Source organism: Mus caroli, unplaced genomic scaffold (genome assembly GCF_978045245.1).
Source record: "Mus caroli unplaced genomic scaffold, Mus_caroli_1 scaffold_5, whole genome shotgun sequence".
NCBI lineage: Eukaryota > Metazoa > Chordata > Mammalia > Rodentia > Muridae > Mus > Mus caroli.
Genome location: NW_028227260.1, coordinates 148,871,756 through 148,888,925, shown reverse-complemented (window position 1 = coordinate 148,888,925; position 17,170 = coordinate 148,871,756). Strand labels below are relative to the sequence as shown.

At 39.8% G+C, this 17,170-nt stretch overlaps 1 protein-coding gene across 7 annotated transcripts in view; it reads right to left on the bottom strand.

Moving 5' to 3' along the window:
• The window catches only part of Rpgr (retinitis pigmentosa GTPase regulator), a 52,155-nt gene that overhangs the window by 14,083 nt on the left and 20,902 nt on the right, over window positions 1-17,170 (bottom strand). For 4 of the 7 annotated variants that reach the window (XM_085838274.1, XM_085838273.1, XM_085838275.1 and 1 more), the window contains exons 11-14: window positions 16,562-16,727; window positions 9,425-9,522; window positions 5,749-5,814; window positions 3,499-4,371 (exon numbers count right to left, since the gene is read on the bottom strand). In XM_085838274.1, the coding sequence (XP_085694400.1) occupies window positions 3,499-4,371; window positions 5,749-5,814; window positions 9,425-9,522; window positions 16,562-16,727 (1,203 nt within the window). Of the gene's footprint in view, window positions 1-1,939; window positions 4,372-5,748; window positions 5,815-9,424; window positions 9,523-16,561; window positions 16,728-17,170 lie in introns of those variants that run through there. The other 3 variants (XM_085838276.1, XM_029473416.2, XM_085838272.1) reach the window with 2 other exon arrangements.

Sequence of the window (17,170 nt, the reverse complement as noted above, 5' to 3'; positions counted from 1 at the left end):
GTTCTTCACTTCCGTTTGTAATTCTCTAATGAGATTTATACAAAAATCACCTCTACTTATGAAAGTTTGTGTTCGTTTATACCCTGTCTCAATGTATCACTAACCACCAACAAAGTCCTCGCCGTAAACTTTAGAGTGTATTGGGCCTGCCACAATGTGTGATTTACTAAGTGTTCGCTGAACACTGGGCAGAGAAAGTTAGCATGCTTTGTTTAGGGCTAGTGCTCACTTCCATGTAACTGCTTGAAGACTAGGTGATTCTTGTTACTACACTTAAGGCTTCTGTCTTAAATGAAGGAATAGGGATAGCAAGAACTATAGTGTGATAAAGCTCTAGCAATGCTGTTCCTACAGAATGCCTTAGGTCTCACCTAATTCTTTCTGTACATTTCTAGAGAACAAAACAAAACCAACCGAACACACACCAAAACAGACATCGACAAAGCCAAAGAAGCTGGTGTGACTTCAAAACAGCCTGAAAGCACAAGTTGTCAGTAGGGCCCTGGAGGCAAAATGACTACATAAATGCTCTTTTGACTGTACCTTGTAGGAACTATTACTTCAAAAGGACACCACACGTTTTGGAGCAGGGAAATGTAATGAAACTGGTCAGAAATGCTGCTTCAAAGTGGCTATCTCTATCAGTTCAAATAGTGAAGCAGATGTACTTTTAGAATGTAACTTCAGCACTCCTGGGCTATTCTCTTCAAGGAAAACCAATGCTCCCCCACCCCCACCTTTGACACGACTGGAAGTTTAGCTTCTTATCCTTCCAGCATTCTCTTATGAATTTCCTTTATGAACTTCATGCCTGCCACCTCCTTTATCTAATCATTTCAAAACTATTCTTAAATGATCACCTTTTGGTACATACACCTCATCATACTGCTAATTCTACTCTACAAACAGTAAATATGGTCGACTTGGCCATGGGCTGCAGTGTCAAATCAGTGTAGTCTGTTATTCAGGGATACTAACTGCTATCTCTGGAGCAGGTTCTAATTTACAGATTGCTCTAAGGAAATGCTACTTCATTTGATTCCTGTCCATCTCATGCTCCTTCTTAGAGAGAACAGATGTATGGAGTTCAACCACACAACATTAACAATGAAGGTATAGAACAGGCTGAGAAAGAAAAGCAACTGAAAAAAAGGTAAAAATACACAACCAAAATAGCCTCATTATATAGATCTAATCAAATGTGACTTGTAGAAAGTCAGTATCTAGTTTAGACAGTTGTTCTTCCACAAACAATACTGAGTGCATAAATTTAATCTTTATTTTACCTGAAACATTCTGATAAGCAACAGAGAATTACAGAAGTCAGTGAAAATCCATTGAGGCTGCATAACACACAATGAGAATGGAAGTTCTGATGGCAGAGTTAGTACAGTAATCATTTGAATTCAGAAATTTCAAATTACAGAAGACAGGAGACATTAAAATTATTACTTTTAAGAGCAGACAAATGAGCATAGGTGCTTAGTTTTATTTCTTGAAACGCCTGAACTTCTATGAGCCCTATTTTATGTGTTTTAGTTACTCAATTCCTAAGCTATTCTGTCACGTGCCTAGGCAACAATCAAAAGAGATCACATCATTAAGTCTCTAAGACCTGAACATAGCTGTCACGTTATAGATTTCTATCAAAGGGTACAAAAAAGAGAAAGGGACAAATGGCATTTTTTAAAATATGAATTTTCTACCTTAGTTTTAAACTATCACCACTTCTTATAAAAATATTTTCAGTCATAGAGATGGAAAAGGGGTACTAAAATATTTATTAAAAAATCAGAAGTTTTGATAGCCCTTAAATATCTGTACTTTTTTAAACAGACTGGAATATATGTATATATGTATATATGTATATATATATATGTGTGTGTGTGTGTGTATGTATATATACATATATATATATTACTTATAGTAGGCTTCTAGTATATAAACCATTAATGTGGAATATACAATGTTTATTATAACAAAATGTCTTTTAATAATATTTTTTGGTTATGGATTAGTAATTTGGGGACAGAACACAAGATATGAGTTGAGGAAGAATCAAGACTTAACACTATCTCCTGTTGCCTTTGACACCTTAGTACAAATGTCATCAGTTGTCTGTTTTCCAACCACATTCTATAGTAATGGATCAGTTTAATAAAATGTAATGTATACCTATTATGCATAAGGCATGCAAATGACTTCCCTGGTCATAATCAGGTCAAATTGAGTCTGTTACTTCAAGTCCAAATAAAGTGGTAAAACATCATTCCAAAATCGTTTGGAACCTAGGAGGCCATTCTCTAAAAGTTGTTTGGACTCCATTGGCATTTTAGATGGCTGTTTTTTCCCTGGGTTAGTAATGGGCTTTTCTGAGTATGTGCCATGTCTGCCATATTTCATAGAACCATTTATTTTACTTACTTTTGGGGATTGTTTTCTGTCTTCCTGACTTTCATTATGAGCAACTTTTCCAATTGCCTTCTTGTATTCCCCTTCTTCCCTGTCATATGTTTTATCTTCCTCCACATCATCCTCACAACTTCCGTGTTCTTCCCTTTCTCTTTCCTCCCCTTCTTGTCCCTCTTCCTCCTCCTCTTCTTCCTCTGTACCATCTCCTTTCTTCTTTTCTAGCTCCTCTCCATCCTCTTCTAGCTCCTCTCCTTCATCATCTCCCCCACCTTCTTCCTCTCCCTCCCCTTCTTCCTCTCCCTCCCCTTCTCCCTCTCCCTCCTCCTCTTCCTCTCCCTCTTCCTCTTCCTCCCCCTCTTCCTCTCCCTCTTCCTCTTCCTCCCCCTCTTCCTCTCCCTCTCCTTCTTCCTCTTCCTCCTCCTCTTCCTCTCCATCCCCCTCTTCCTCTCCCTCCTCCTCTTCCTCTCCCTCCCCATCTTCCTCTCCCTCCCCCTCTTCCTCTCCTTCTTTTTCCCCCTCGCCTTCGCCCTCTTCCTCTCCTTCTTCCTCTCCTTCCCTCTCTTCCTCTTCACCTTCCTCTATTTCCTCCTCCTGTTCTTGCTCCTCTCCTTCCTTCCACCCTTCTCTCCCACATTCTTGCCTTCCTTTCCCCTCCCATGTCCCTTCTTTCTCTTGCCTATCTCCTTCATCCTCCCTACTTTGATCCTCTGATGTGCCTTCTTCTTCCTCTCCTCCTTCTTCTTCTTCTCCCACTTCTGGGTCTTCTTCCTCCCCTTCCTCTTCTTCACTTATTTCATCTCCTGCATCTCTTTCTTCCATCTCTTGATTTCTTTTCTCTTGGTTTCCTTTATCCCTCATCATTTTGTCTCCTCCTTCACTCCCTTTCTCCCATCCTTTATCCTCTTCTCTCTTTTTCATATCCAGGATGCACCTTGCTCTTTTATCCTTACCTTTCTTCCTCCCTTGTTTTTCCTGTGCCCTTTGTAACTGCTCTGTTTCTAAATTCACCTTCTCACAGATTTGATCCCCGTCACCCTCAGATCCGTCCTCTCTCTCCCCCCCTGACTCTCTCTCACTTTCACTCACCTCTTTTTCTGTAATGACATCTGACGGGGCTTCTGCTTTTGCCTCCTTTCTGTCTCCTTCAACTTCCATATTTTCTGTTTTTGCCTGTACTGCTTGTTGCACTACTACATTTGCTTCTGAATCCTCTGGTCCTTCCTGCTCCTCTGGTATCCCTGACAAATGATCATGCTTAAGATCGAACTTTGGGAAACATCTGGTTGCTTTGACTACATTCTCAGTCGCTTGCTCAGTACACTTGGTGTCGTCGTACCATAAGAAGTGCTCAGTCTCCACTTCATGCTCATCTTTCTCATCTTTCTCTTCACTACGATATTCTACTAGCTTGCGCTGCTCCAACTCCTCAGCACTGTCTTGCTCACTGTGCCTCTCACATTCCATGTAACTGTCTGGTTCTTCTACCAATTCTGTTTCACTGTCAAAGGTCATATTCTGCTCACTGCTTCTCCTTTCCTCAGCAATATCTTTATTGTCTTCACTCTCAGAATTCATGTTTTCATCTGGAAAGTCATCAAAAACTGAATCTGATTTTGAGTTCTCTTCACTTTCTCTAATCTTTTTCACATCTGCCACTTCCATCACCTCAGTTTTCTTCTCAGAGACTATTTCTTCATCACTTTCCTTTTCTACTTGCTTGCTTTGTAAGCCCTTTCCATCAGTGAAGACCTGCGGCTCCACCTGGTCTAGGCCATTACCCACTTCCTCATCTGAAAATGCTCCCAGAATCTCGGGTGCTTGTATCATGTAGATCCCTTTTGCTAAATATTGTTTGTACACTGTCACTTCTTTTATTTTTGACATTTCTTCATATTCATAACTATCCTCATTTTCAGTGCACGGTGTACTTTCCATCACTTTCTCAAATGTGTCTTGATTCTGTAAAGTTTTTGAAGTAACCATCATACTATTATTAGTTGACAAAGGCATCATAGTTATATAAATTACTGAAAAGATTTTAATCTACAAGCTTATACATTGAAAGCTCATTAATTCAAACTTTAGAAACTGGGAAACATGCTACATCTAGTGGTTCATAGTATTTGCCAAATAAATTCTTAGAAACAGGAGTTAGGAATTAACAAGCTAACATTCAAAAACAGTATAACAAATGCAATCTTTTTACTCATTAAAGTAGGCCTGACAGCGTCTAATATAAAAGCAAGATTTGAAATATGGACAATACATCAGTTTTCTTAAAAAAGGATTTCCATTTCTACTGTTTCTAGAAACGTTTTAATTTGTAAGTTCTTTTTATAATCCTAAGGCAGTCAGGCCCAGCTGCTAGAACTTATTTCTAAATGTATCTACCTTTCTTTTCTAAGCAACTCAGCCAAACTCTGTCTAGCATCTCCTAGAAACTAAGACCCTGCTTGCAGCAGAGCAGACCACCAAGGCATGGAGTGCTCGCCCATGCTGAAAAGCAGGCTATTCCTCACTGTGCCTCTCACTTTTCGAGGGCTGGCTATGCATTTTTATAGTTAAGTAGGATCTTCCTGCATCTTGTAGGATCTGTCTTTAAGAATTTTTAAACAAACAAGGTAGCAAAGGCAGTAGAAAACAGAAATTACATGATTCCCAAAGCCAGAATCAACTGCTTATTTTATTAACTGCCAAACACCTCTTATTTTTGTTTCATTGGCCCCTAAAGTCATTAAGAGCAAAAAGAGTGCCCAACATGCCTTCATTTATCTAAAGTTGGGAAAATCACAGACTGACTTTTTGTTACTAACACTGTTACTAACTAAAATCTCTTTCTTACCTATTTATAGCCTCTCACTAATTTCCAATTTCATTTTATTCTGTTTTATGCTAATCCTTCCTTAGTACAAAATGATTATCAACTAGTGAACACTTAAAAAAACAATAATGAATAATAGTAACTCAGGCAAAGTCATTCACAAGCAAATTGTGAGCTCCATTCCGATAAATCCTAACCTCTTCCCCAAAGTAAGAGCTAAGAGGACTGCCTATCTACTGCTCAGTTGAGAAGAATCATTATCATAGGGTAGGTAACTAACTGGAAGAGCAAATTGTAGCAGTTAAAATCTATGAGGAAATAGCTATGAGTAAAAGAAACCAAATACGAATCATCTACGTTGCAATCCTGTCCTTTAAACGTCAATATAAGTGAGTGATTACCTTTTTGTCTTCTTTCCAAAAAGTTTTAAAAGAAATAATTAAAACATTCTTACCCACAACAATAACAGTAATAATAATAATAACAACAACAACAATAACAGCTATGCGTTATACCTGTTGTTTTTGAATTGGTGAAAAATCTAATAACTTCTCACTGGAACTCGTAGTCATCATATGTGTCTGAAATAAATAAGAATATATCTTCTAGGTAAATGGAAAACTACAAATGAATAATGAATGTAAAGAAACCCAGGTATTAATGCAATCTATCCACACTGCCATACTAATGATATTAGGAGAAGAGAAAAGCTACTTAGAACATCATGAATAGACTTAATATGCAAAATAGAGCTTAAAGCAAGCCAGAGCTTTTCAACTTTTCCATATTAGAAGCAGAGAGGAGCCTTTCCTAGTTCTTTAGGAGGATGAAGAAAGGTAGATGGTGGAATGTAATATTGTAGTGACAGACTCTTAGAGATGGGTTGGGGGGGCGTTGCTCTGGGAGGGTAACAGGGAAAGACAAAATGCCCTGGTGAACACCACTGGGCCAGACTCTGGAACTCAGGGATATGGAACTGCCTAGCAGGAGCTAACAGATTTCTGGTTTTACTCTTTATAGGCCTAGATGTAAAAGGATAAAACTGTTTCCCAATTCAAGAAAATACTATGTCTCCTCATGGCATTCCCATGCACAAACAGTGTGTGCTTCAGCCACACGCATCCTTCTACCACCTTTGCATGCCCCTGCCCCTGCCCCCTAAAGAGTCCTCTTGCCACTTTCATGTCATCTTTCTCTTTTCAGTCAGGAGTCCATGCATGAGAGAAAACGAGTCATGTGTGTTCCTGAGCCTAGGAGCTTATATTTGGCTTCCTTTCAGCTGTGACACTAATTACTATTCACCACTCATCTTCAGAACTATAAGGAATTACACTCATGGGCTAGGGAAGACACACAGTCTAGCTAGACAAGACTCTTAAAATTAGCACAGAAAGCTCTCTCTGAAGAATTTCTCCATATTTCCAAGATTATTCTCAGGTGCTGTATCTGGAGAACCATCTTGGGATGGTTTACTAAGATCAACAGCTCTAGGAATTAAAACCTCCTATATTTTTCTATCTTTGCAACCATGTTGTGTAGCAATTTCCTTCCAATCAAAGCATTCCAACTTGAACAGAAGCTCATTAAGACTTAGGAAGAAACAAATCACAAGCCTCGAGTAGTCAGTGAAACTTGTGAGATTCCCCCCAATCCCTCCTTCCAGGCTACATAAGCAGTAAGGAAGACTGGTAAGAGGAGGCTCTCTGGCCTGCTGAGCTACCTTTAAGTTATCAAGGGGGTTCTAGAGAGGCAATTGTTGGGCAGCATCACACACACACACCCTGAGATGGGATTTTCAGTCATAGCATTTTCATAGACGACCTCGGAGTCATCTATGCATGTGTACTTAACCCCTCCCCCTCATTCCTGTAAGTAACGCACAATAATCTCATTGGGTCTCCAAGTGGGACATTGGTAGTACTGTTACTTTAGTCTGTTGTTAGTTCCCTGTATGTAATGAATACATGTCTGTTCATGTCCCCAGCAAAAGCTGCACAACAGTCGTCAGGCAATACTGCACTAGCTCAGTGGGCATTAGCCTAGAGTCAGGCTGGCCAGGAAGAAGACATATTGACACAATGCCCCCTGAGACTTCTGTGCAGTGGGGAAGTGGAATACAATGTTGGAGTGAAAGGAAAATAGAAATCTTTAGAACCCAACTGTGAGGAGCTTGAGAAGGAGAGTTGTGTAAGATTCTGGGTGATGGCATTGTGTGACTGTACAGAGAGTGTGTGGCTTTACCAGACTGACACTACACACATCAGGTCAAAAACTGATCACTGCCAAATGTTCTACAAGCACTTTATACTAAGAAGTTCAATTGCACTTGAAATCAACACTAACAACAAACGGAGACCTCAAGTTATACCATAAGACTAGGTGTGCTTACTAAGGAGGACCTCACATAATAGTGTAAGACACAGACACTCCAACAAATGTGTAGACCTCCATATAAAAACATAGTACGAAGGCTGTGGCCTTTAGGCCATCATAAGTTCAAGGCCAACCTGGACTACAGTGTGAATTCTCAAACAAAATGGCTACAGAATGAGACCCCCCACCTCAAAATCAACCACCAACAAACAAGCTATGAGAGAGGCACTGCACTCAGTTTTATTTAAAGGCAAATCAATTAGAATAAGATAAAATTTATCAGCAGGACCTAAAGACTAGGGAGAATGGAATGATAATATATTTCATTGCATTAATAGAAAAAATAACTGCCAATCAAAATTACCACACCTAGTGTATTGGCTAGTTTCATGTCAACTTGACATAACCTAAAGTCATCTGAGAGAAGGGAACCCCAGTCAATGAAATGCCCCCATAAGATCAGACTATAAGCAAGCCTGTAGGGCATTTTCTCAATAATTGATGTGGGAGGGCCCAGCACATTGTAGCTACTAATCCTGGGTTCTACAAGAAAAGCAGGCTGAACAGGTCTGGGAGCAAGCTAGTAAGCAGCACCCCTTCAATGGCCTCTGCATCAGCTCCTGTCTCCAGTGTCCTGCCCTGCTTAAATTCCTGCCCTCAATGCTTTTGATGATGAGCTGCTGTATAGAACTGTGAGTGAAATGTGAAGTAGAATCCCTTTCCTTCCTAAGTGCCAAATACTGAAGCACTCACTTTTTTAAAAATAAAATAGGCTCTAACACAATAACAGTGGTGACTTCAGTAGTACATTCTTATCCAAGCAAACAATCAACACAGTAATGTTATTGATAAATTACATTATAGAATAAGTGGATTTAACAAATATTTCAACAGATATAGAATGTACATTTCTTGACATCAGCATACAGAATTTATTCTAAAATAGACCATATATAAGTCCAAAGAAAACTGTACAAAATTCAAAAACATTTTAATGTGTGATATCTTATTAGACCATATGGAATAAAATAGAAAATAATAGAAATCAGTAGCAAGGAAACACATGAAAGCTAAATAATAGTTCTCAATGACTATCAAATCACTAAACAACTTCAAGGGAAGGTGAAGGAAGTAGTATTGGCTCAGGACCCCAAGAGTACAAAGGAGATGTGTTTGCTTCAGAGAGACAAAGGGGAGGGATAAGAGAAAAAGGCAGGAGGTAGAGGATGAGGGAGAAGAGGAAGGGAACAAGGGAGAAGGAGGAGGGGTATTTGCTGTGGAAGACAAAACACTGAGTCTGGATACAGGCGATACATATGGCACACAGGAAAAGGGCAGGTTTTAAAGGTACAAGGAGAAAGCTGTGTTAGGATAATTGATTGGGCAGGTTAATTAAGGTAGCCAAAGGGGGCTTTTGATTGCAGAGGAAGAAGCAGCTAAATAAGGGAATAGACCTTGGCTTTAGGAATATAATCTAACAGTTTTTAGCAAGGCAGAGGGAATGGGGAGAAGGGCAAGGCCATGTTTGCCATGCTCACTCTGGCTAGAGTCCCTTCAGAGACTGTTAAGTGAAGGAGATGGGGTAGCCGAAAGGAACTAGAGTAGGGCGACATGGTGAAAATGAGGGTACACATGATCAAAGGTTGATTTATGCAGGGATGGAAATGTCACAGTGAAATTCACTAATATTAATATGTACTATTAAATAGTAATGAAGTCAGCTTTTTACATCTAAAAGAATATAAAGAGTATATATACACCAGTTCACAAGTAATTAAAATTCACATAACTCATATCTAATAGCCAGGAAATAATTACCATATTTAAGATATCATTAGTTTCACCAAAGTTTTCTGAATCCACTGCTGAAGAATTTTCTGTCTCTGTGTCTTTGTTCATTTTATCTTCAAAATAATCTGAATGAGTAAAAGGGAAAAGTCAAACTCAGATCGTAACAGAAGTGAGAAAGGCAAATGAACAAATCTGCATTCTATAATACACCACGGGGTGTAACCACAGCCAAGGCGCTTTAGTCTTGTGGCTGGACATGAACGGTAGTCATCCATCGTAGTAGCAGATTCTCAAATCTCATCTTGAAAGTTAATTACTTTGTTGCCAAGTATGTAGCACCAATTTCATTCACAAGGACAAGCAAACACTATTCCTCTGGAATAAATACTTCTCAGCTTAGCTGTATCAAGTAATGCCAGATAGCCTTAAGACAGCCTAGTGACCCAAATGCCTAAGGTATTCTTTCCTCAGTGTACTTCTTCATGATATAGGGTTGAATTCCATGGATATGGTCAAGCCAGTAAAATGGACAATACATAATAACTGTGACGTCACTCTAATTTCTTGGTCACTGATGTGTGCTTATTTTTCTCTTTGCTCTAGGAGAAGCCATATTGTGAGCATTTCTAAGAAGTCTATATAGTAAGTTTGCGTGATGCCCGCACATGAGTGAGCCAGAAGTCCAGTCAAGCTTCCCAATGCTACCATCCCATCTAACAGTGCAAGTCCAGAAAAAGCCTGAGTCTGAGACACTCAGCCAAGCTCCTCCTGAATTCCTGACTCTCAGAAGTTGTGCCAAATAATAAATAGGTTACTCTGACCAGTTACATTTTGAATTTTTTTTATGTAGCAATGAAAACCACTACAAGCACTTTGAATTTCTCAAAATATTAGTGATATCACAAAATATTATAAAGCAGAAAATTCCAAAATGATTAGCTCTACTTGAACCTTTGTCCATTTGTCACTATGCCCCTTTGATTACCTGATCATCTATAGGGTACTTCCTGAGGAAATTTCCATTAAAATTGTCAGTACACAATCAGTGCTCCCTTTTATATATTCATTTTTAATTAGGTATTTATTTCATTTACATGTCCAATGCTATCCCAAAAGTCCCCCACCAACCCACTCCCACTTCTTGGCCCTGGCGTTCCCCTGTACTGAGGCATATAAAGTTTGCATGACCAATGGGCCTCTCTTCCCAATGATGGACAACTAGGCCATCTTCTGATACATATGCAGCTAGAGACACAAGCTCTGGGGGTTACTGGTTAGTTCATATTGTTGTTCCACCTATAGGGTTGCAGAACCCCTTCAGCTCCTTGGGTACTTTCTCTAGCTCTTCCATTGGGGGCCCTGTGATCCATCCAATAGCTGACTGTGAGCATCCACTTCTGTGTTTGCTAGGCCCCGGCATAGTCTCACAAGAGACAGCTAGATCTGGGTCCTTTCAGCAAAATCTTGCTAGTGTATGCAATGGTGTCAGCGTTTGGAGGCTGATTATGGGATGGATTCCCAGATATGGCAGTATCTAGATGGCCCATCCTTTCGTCTCAGCTCCAAACGTTGTCTCTGTAACTCCTTCCATGGGTGTTTTGTTCCCAATTCTAAGAACGGTCAAAGTGTCCACACTTTGGTCTTCGTTCTTCTTGAGTTTCATGTGTTTCGCAAATTGTGTCTTGTATCTTGGGTATCCTAAGTTTTGGGCTAATATCCACTTATCAGTGAGTACATATTGTGTGAGTTCTTTTGTGATTGGGTTACCTCACTCAGGGTGATGCCCTCCAGGTCCATCTATTTGCCTAAGAATTTCATAAATTCATTCTTTTTAATAGCTGTGTAGTACTCCATTGTGTAAATGTACCACATTTTCTTATCCATTCCTCTGTTGAGGGGCATCTGGGTTCTTTCCAGCTTCTGACTATTATAAATAAGGCTGCTATGAACATAGTGGAGCATGTGTCCTTCTTACCGGTTGGAACTTCTTCTGGATATATGCCCAGGAGAGGTATTGCGTGGTCCTCTGGTAGTACTATGTCCAATTTTCTGAGGCTTCAATTGAATGATGTATTTAAGGTATAAAACAGATGGTATGTGTGTGTGTTCCCAAAGAAGTAGTAATATAACTGCTAATTCTTAATGAACTCATATTATATAAGAGATGAAGAACATAGGATAATGGGTAAAGAAAAAACTCCTATATAGATATTGGGAATAAGCAAAGTTTTCACTTGAGTAATACATGAAAGGATTAGGGAGGTAGAGATATAGGGTAAAAGAGAACAGAGCAAAAAACTAATAAAGCAAAAAAGCAGAGAGAGAGATACAAGAAGGTAGCTTATGTTGAAGATTTCCCATGTATTAGAAGCATATACTTTAGCCCATGTTAGGCTAATCCCATGTTATGGTTTGTATATGCTTAGCCCAGGAAGTGGCACTATTAGAAGGTGTGGCCTTGTTGGAATCGGTGTGTCTCTGTGGGTGTGGGCTTTAAGACCCTCATCCTAGCTGCCTGGAAGCCAGTCTTCTGCTAGCTGCCTTCAGATGAAGATGTAGAAATGTCAGCTCTGTCTGCACCATGCCTGCCTAAAAGCTGCCATTTTCCCACCTTGATGATAATGGACTAAACCTCTGAACCTATAAGCCAGCCCCAAATACATGTTGTCCTTTACAAGACTTGTCTTGGTAATGGTGTCTGTTCACAGCAGTTAAACCTTGACTAATGCACCCAATGACAATGAGAAAGAAAGCAGGCTTTGTTGACCTGTCTCAATTCCATCTGACTCTATAGCCCATGATCTTTTCAGTAAGTCAAACTGAACCACTCATTTCGATTAATACCAAGGCACCAGGACAATAGAGTTAACATTTGAGGATTTTTTTTTGAAAGTTTCTTATATTTAGTAAGGACAAGGTCTGTAGGGCTGTCCTTAATATCTGAAACTTTCAAAAATATTATATTACTCAGTGTCTATGCGTGTGCGCGTGTATGTATGACAGAGAGAGATAGAGACAGACAGACACACAGATATCCACAGAGACAGAGAAATGTGTGTGGGGGGGGAGCAGCTAGACTAGGTTATTTGATTCCCTGCTGCAGAGGATCTAAAGAGCTAGTGCTCGTAACTGCTTGCTTTTTTCACCAGTTGACATTTTAGCACGGAAAGCAGTTACTTACAATATACAAAACAACTAGCATGGCTGCATTGCCTTACATTTTCACCTATAAAAATAAAATACCAGCTACATTTGCCTCATGGGCCAGAGTTTGCTGTCTCCTAACTCAGATGAATAAGGAAATGTTATTGAAAGGTAAAACAAGAAGAGCAGATGGGACATATATGGGAAATTTTACACTTTCATAAAAATCAGGAATCTTCAATGGACAAAGAACAGATAGGCATTAAATCGCATGACAGAAAGACTGATGTGGAAACTATCACAGAAGGATAGATTGTCATACAGAGAATATAGGTTTGGAAAAGATAGCAGCTTATATAGACTGATAGGACCTTGCCTCCGGATTGATTAAGAAAATGTAAAGATGCCAAACCATTTCTATTTTGTCCTCTCACCTACCCGCCCCCCTGCCAAACACTTCTCCTTTTCCTACCGACATGTATTTTCCCTGCCACCACAGGCTGTTCTGCGTGCCAACCTGTCAAGTGTTCCCATGCTCTCCTGTACCCCTGGCTCACCTCCGCTGGCTTCCACAGGGTTTCCCACTAGCCTCACAGCTCCCTCTAGCAGCTAGCCCATAAGCAAACAGGCAAAGGAATGAACTACAGTCCTCTTCACTTCCCCATCCTCCAGTCAAGCTCCTCCCAGCTCTTTCCCAAGGACTTCTTGTGTTGAGGTTGCTGGTATTCTCCACGATGCCATACGCACTGGGAACTCATTATGTTTTTTGGTTTGAGCTCTGACCAGTGATATTTGGCATTCAAAATACCACTATCTGAGATCCTAATTTCCTGAGATCATTGTTACTGACAAGTATTAGTCCTTCCAAATGTACCTTCTAAATTGCACGTTCTTCCTACTTACAGTCTGACTTCCCGACAATCCACAATGACGCAGAAATGATTACCTTAAAGGATCAACTGGACTGGAACATATCAGGTAAAAACCCATTAGACCAAAGAAACATATCCAGTGCAAATATATTTCTTCTAACCTATAAAATGAATATTTTTCTTCCCATGCCTTTCTCCAACAACAAATGCATGTGAATTCCCCCCACCCCCACCCCCACATCTTCTATTCATACGGTGGTTGCCTTTTCTTTTCCAAATCTTTGTCTCTACTACGTTCTTAGCCTGGAATATGTATATTCTGTCTCTTTGTGTGGCTGACTCTTTAAGTACTTTTCTTTTTTATTAAATTTAGTCATAAAGGTTTAATTTAAACTTTAAATTTAATTCTTATTTACTCAAGCTACAAAAGTATAAAATTATATATCATTCCATATTGAAATGTCTTGAAGTGTGAAATAACTTTACCAAACTAGAAACTTGCCTTTCCTCTGTGCACACTGCTTGGCAGAATATGCTACTACTTTGAACATTTTTAAATGCTTCTAAAGTTTTTATTTTTGAGAAATTCGAATATGTATGCAATGAAATATGACCATCTCTGCCCCACACACTCCTCCTCTAATTCTTCCCATGCTACCTCACACCTTCAAATCTTTTCATGTCTAGGGTTAAAAAGCACCATCTGATGTTCATTCTTATTTCAAAGTGAACCTTATGGGAGGTGCATGTCAGACACAGCTCATCATTGACATCCTGCTTATACTGACTATCCCATGATCTGCTCTTGGTGGGTTCCTGACCCTTTATCAATTCTGTCATTTGCCTATTCCTCAAAGATATAAAAAGTCATCTTTGCCATGCTTTATCCCCAACTTTTAGGTTTTATTTTCAACATTACTGGTTAGTGAGTGTGTGTGTGTGTGTATGGGTGCCTATATGATATAGCATAGGGTTGGTCAGAAGACTAGTTTGTGGAGTCAGTTCTCTCATTCTACCTTTATGTGAAAACCAGGAATGAACCTCAGCTCACCATGTCTTCACATTAAATGCCTTTAACCCCTGAGCTACCTCACCTTTGGTTTCATATTTTAATTCCCAGACCACTGTTTCTCTAATCTCGTGGTCATGAGGTTATAGTCAAGTGTACATTTGTAGTAACAGATGAATTTTCCTGAAAGACACTCAATGTCTACAAATAAAATTATGTAGGAGAGGCACATAATAGAAAAGGGTTAAGGATTTATATGATCTGAGAGCTGATCCCGTGTCACAGCGCTCCATACAGAAATAGTGGCCAGAGAGAGTGACCCTCCAAGGAGTGTGGACAAGCCTATGAGTATAGGTAAGACCACCACTTCTGCTCAGAGGGACCTGCCTCAAACCCTCAGGACACAGGAACCAACAAGCAGCCTGGGTGGATAGGAGCCTTCCTGTTTCCCTCTAATCCTGTGCCAGAGTGTCCAGAGCTGATTCTGTGCCACAGCACTATATACCCAAATACCAGCAAGAGAGAGCTGGTCTCCCAGGAGGAAGCACAGGTAAGACCACCACTTTGGTTCAAATGCCTGGCCCAATAGAGACTCTAACAGAACTACCGGAACACAGGAACCAAGGAACAGCAGGGGACAGGATCCTTCTGGTTTCTATCTACATGCCAGAGCTGACCCTATGCCACAGCACTCCATACCCAAATTCCTCGCAGAAAAAACTGGTCCCCCAGTAATACTGACACACAGGCTTGCAGGAGGGACAAGCCACAGACAGAGACAGCAAGACCAGGTAACAACAGAGATAACCAGATGGCGAGAGGCAAGGGCAAGGACATAAGCAACAGAAACCAAGGTTACTTGGCATCATCAGAACTCAGTTCTCCCACAACAGCAAGCCCTGGACACACCAACATACTGCAAAAGCAAGACTCTGATTTAAAATCACATCTCATGATGATGATAGTGGGTGGGGAGGGAGCACCTTCATAGAGGCAGGGGGAGGGAGGATGAGATAGGGGGTTTGCAAAGGTGAGACCTGAAAGGGGAAAACATTTGAAATGTAAATAAAGAAAAATATCCAATAAAAATAATATCAATAATAAAAATAATAATCAAATTCATATAAAAAGGATTTATATGATCTGAAGAGAAAGTAGAGTATAAGAGATATACACTAGTAAAGCAATGAAGTTGTAATTTCAATAATAAAACCTATAGGTTATACGGAATGAGGTTACGTGTATATAGGAAGCGTTTATAGAGGTGCTGAATACGTTACCATGGATTTTTCATGCTGGATCTCTTAACTCATACAACTTCTCTCTTAATTGTGTACTTATTAAATTTTTTGAATTATGATTATTAGGTCTGCACAGTATATGATAGGAGACAATTTTATGCAGTCAATCAGTTTTCTCTTTGGACCTCTATGTGGCTTCTACAGATCAAAAGCAGGTGTCAGTCATACATAGGAAGGACCTTTAGCTTCTGTGATTCTTTCCCAGACATTTACTTTAGTATTATTAAACCCACTTCAAAAATAAAGAAACTGAAGCTTTGGGAAATTACGTTGATCCCATAGTTTAGAAGTACCCAACCAAGCATGCAACTTAGATCAATTGAAGTGCATCAGCCCTGGTAAGCACAGAAGCACTGTGATACGTCCCAGCTGCATTATAGAATTTCCATCTGTATCCTGTCCACTCCATTCATAAGCTCAACGATCAGATGAAAGCTACTCCATGTCTTTGAGCCTCGCTTCACTTACCAAGGAAATCAAGACTATCATTCCCATCCGCTTCATGAAACATTCAGGCCTAAAATGACTCGATGTATATTACCCATTGCTCCGTAGTTGCTGTGCTGAGGGCTGGATGGTATATCTAGATTTTGGCTCCAATTAGAGATGTCAGATTCTATCTAGGAACAGGATAGTATAACAAACTGGGGGCGGGGGGATCCACATGCTTCATTAATTTCCTAGGACCCTAGGACTCAATCCTAGGGTCTAACCTACATTACACAAGTACTATATTATACCACTAACCTATGTCCTTGGCCCAGGAGAAAACATCTCAAGAAAAGCATGAAAATGGCAGGGTGCAGGGCTCGTGTCCTTTGAAAGCAGCCAATATTACCTGAGTCCAGCGGCTCCATGGAGTCAGAGGGGCTTTTCTCTGGGTAGTTATTCACAGACAAATGGAAGGGGAGTGAACTGGGGTAAAAATAAGCTGAAGTGGAGGCAGAAGTCCCCTCTAATGGAGGCAGTGTTCCCACCATTGAAGCAGAGCATGGGGGTTTCTCCTTTAAAATAATTTAAACAGACTGTCAAATGCCATTCTATGTAACATCTGCACACACTTTCTTGCACTTACTGAAAATAATTAAAAGAAAGCTTCGAAGTCTGCCAATGTCCCTTCTGTTCTTTGTCTTTATATCTTAGATGATGTGTTAGGAAGTGTGTTTGTGTTTCATCTCTCTACTCCGAGAAACAAAAATTTGCTCATAAGAAACAAACTTGCCACAGACTGGGGACAGTTTTCAGTATTTCCATACATACTTTTCCATAATAAAATATAGACTTGACCTTTTCCCTTCAAAAGGAACATATTTTAGAACTTAAAATAATTTCAAAGATTTTAAGTATTAATATTTTCTTTCAAAAGATGTGCGACTTATATAGCAATTATAAAGAACAGCAAAAGGGTCTCTAAATGTAACTGGTAGGAAGCCTTTCTTGTCTCCAA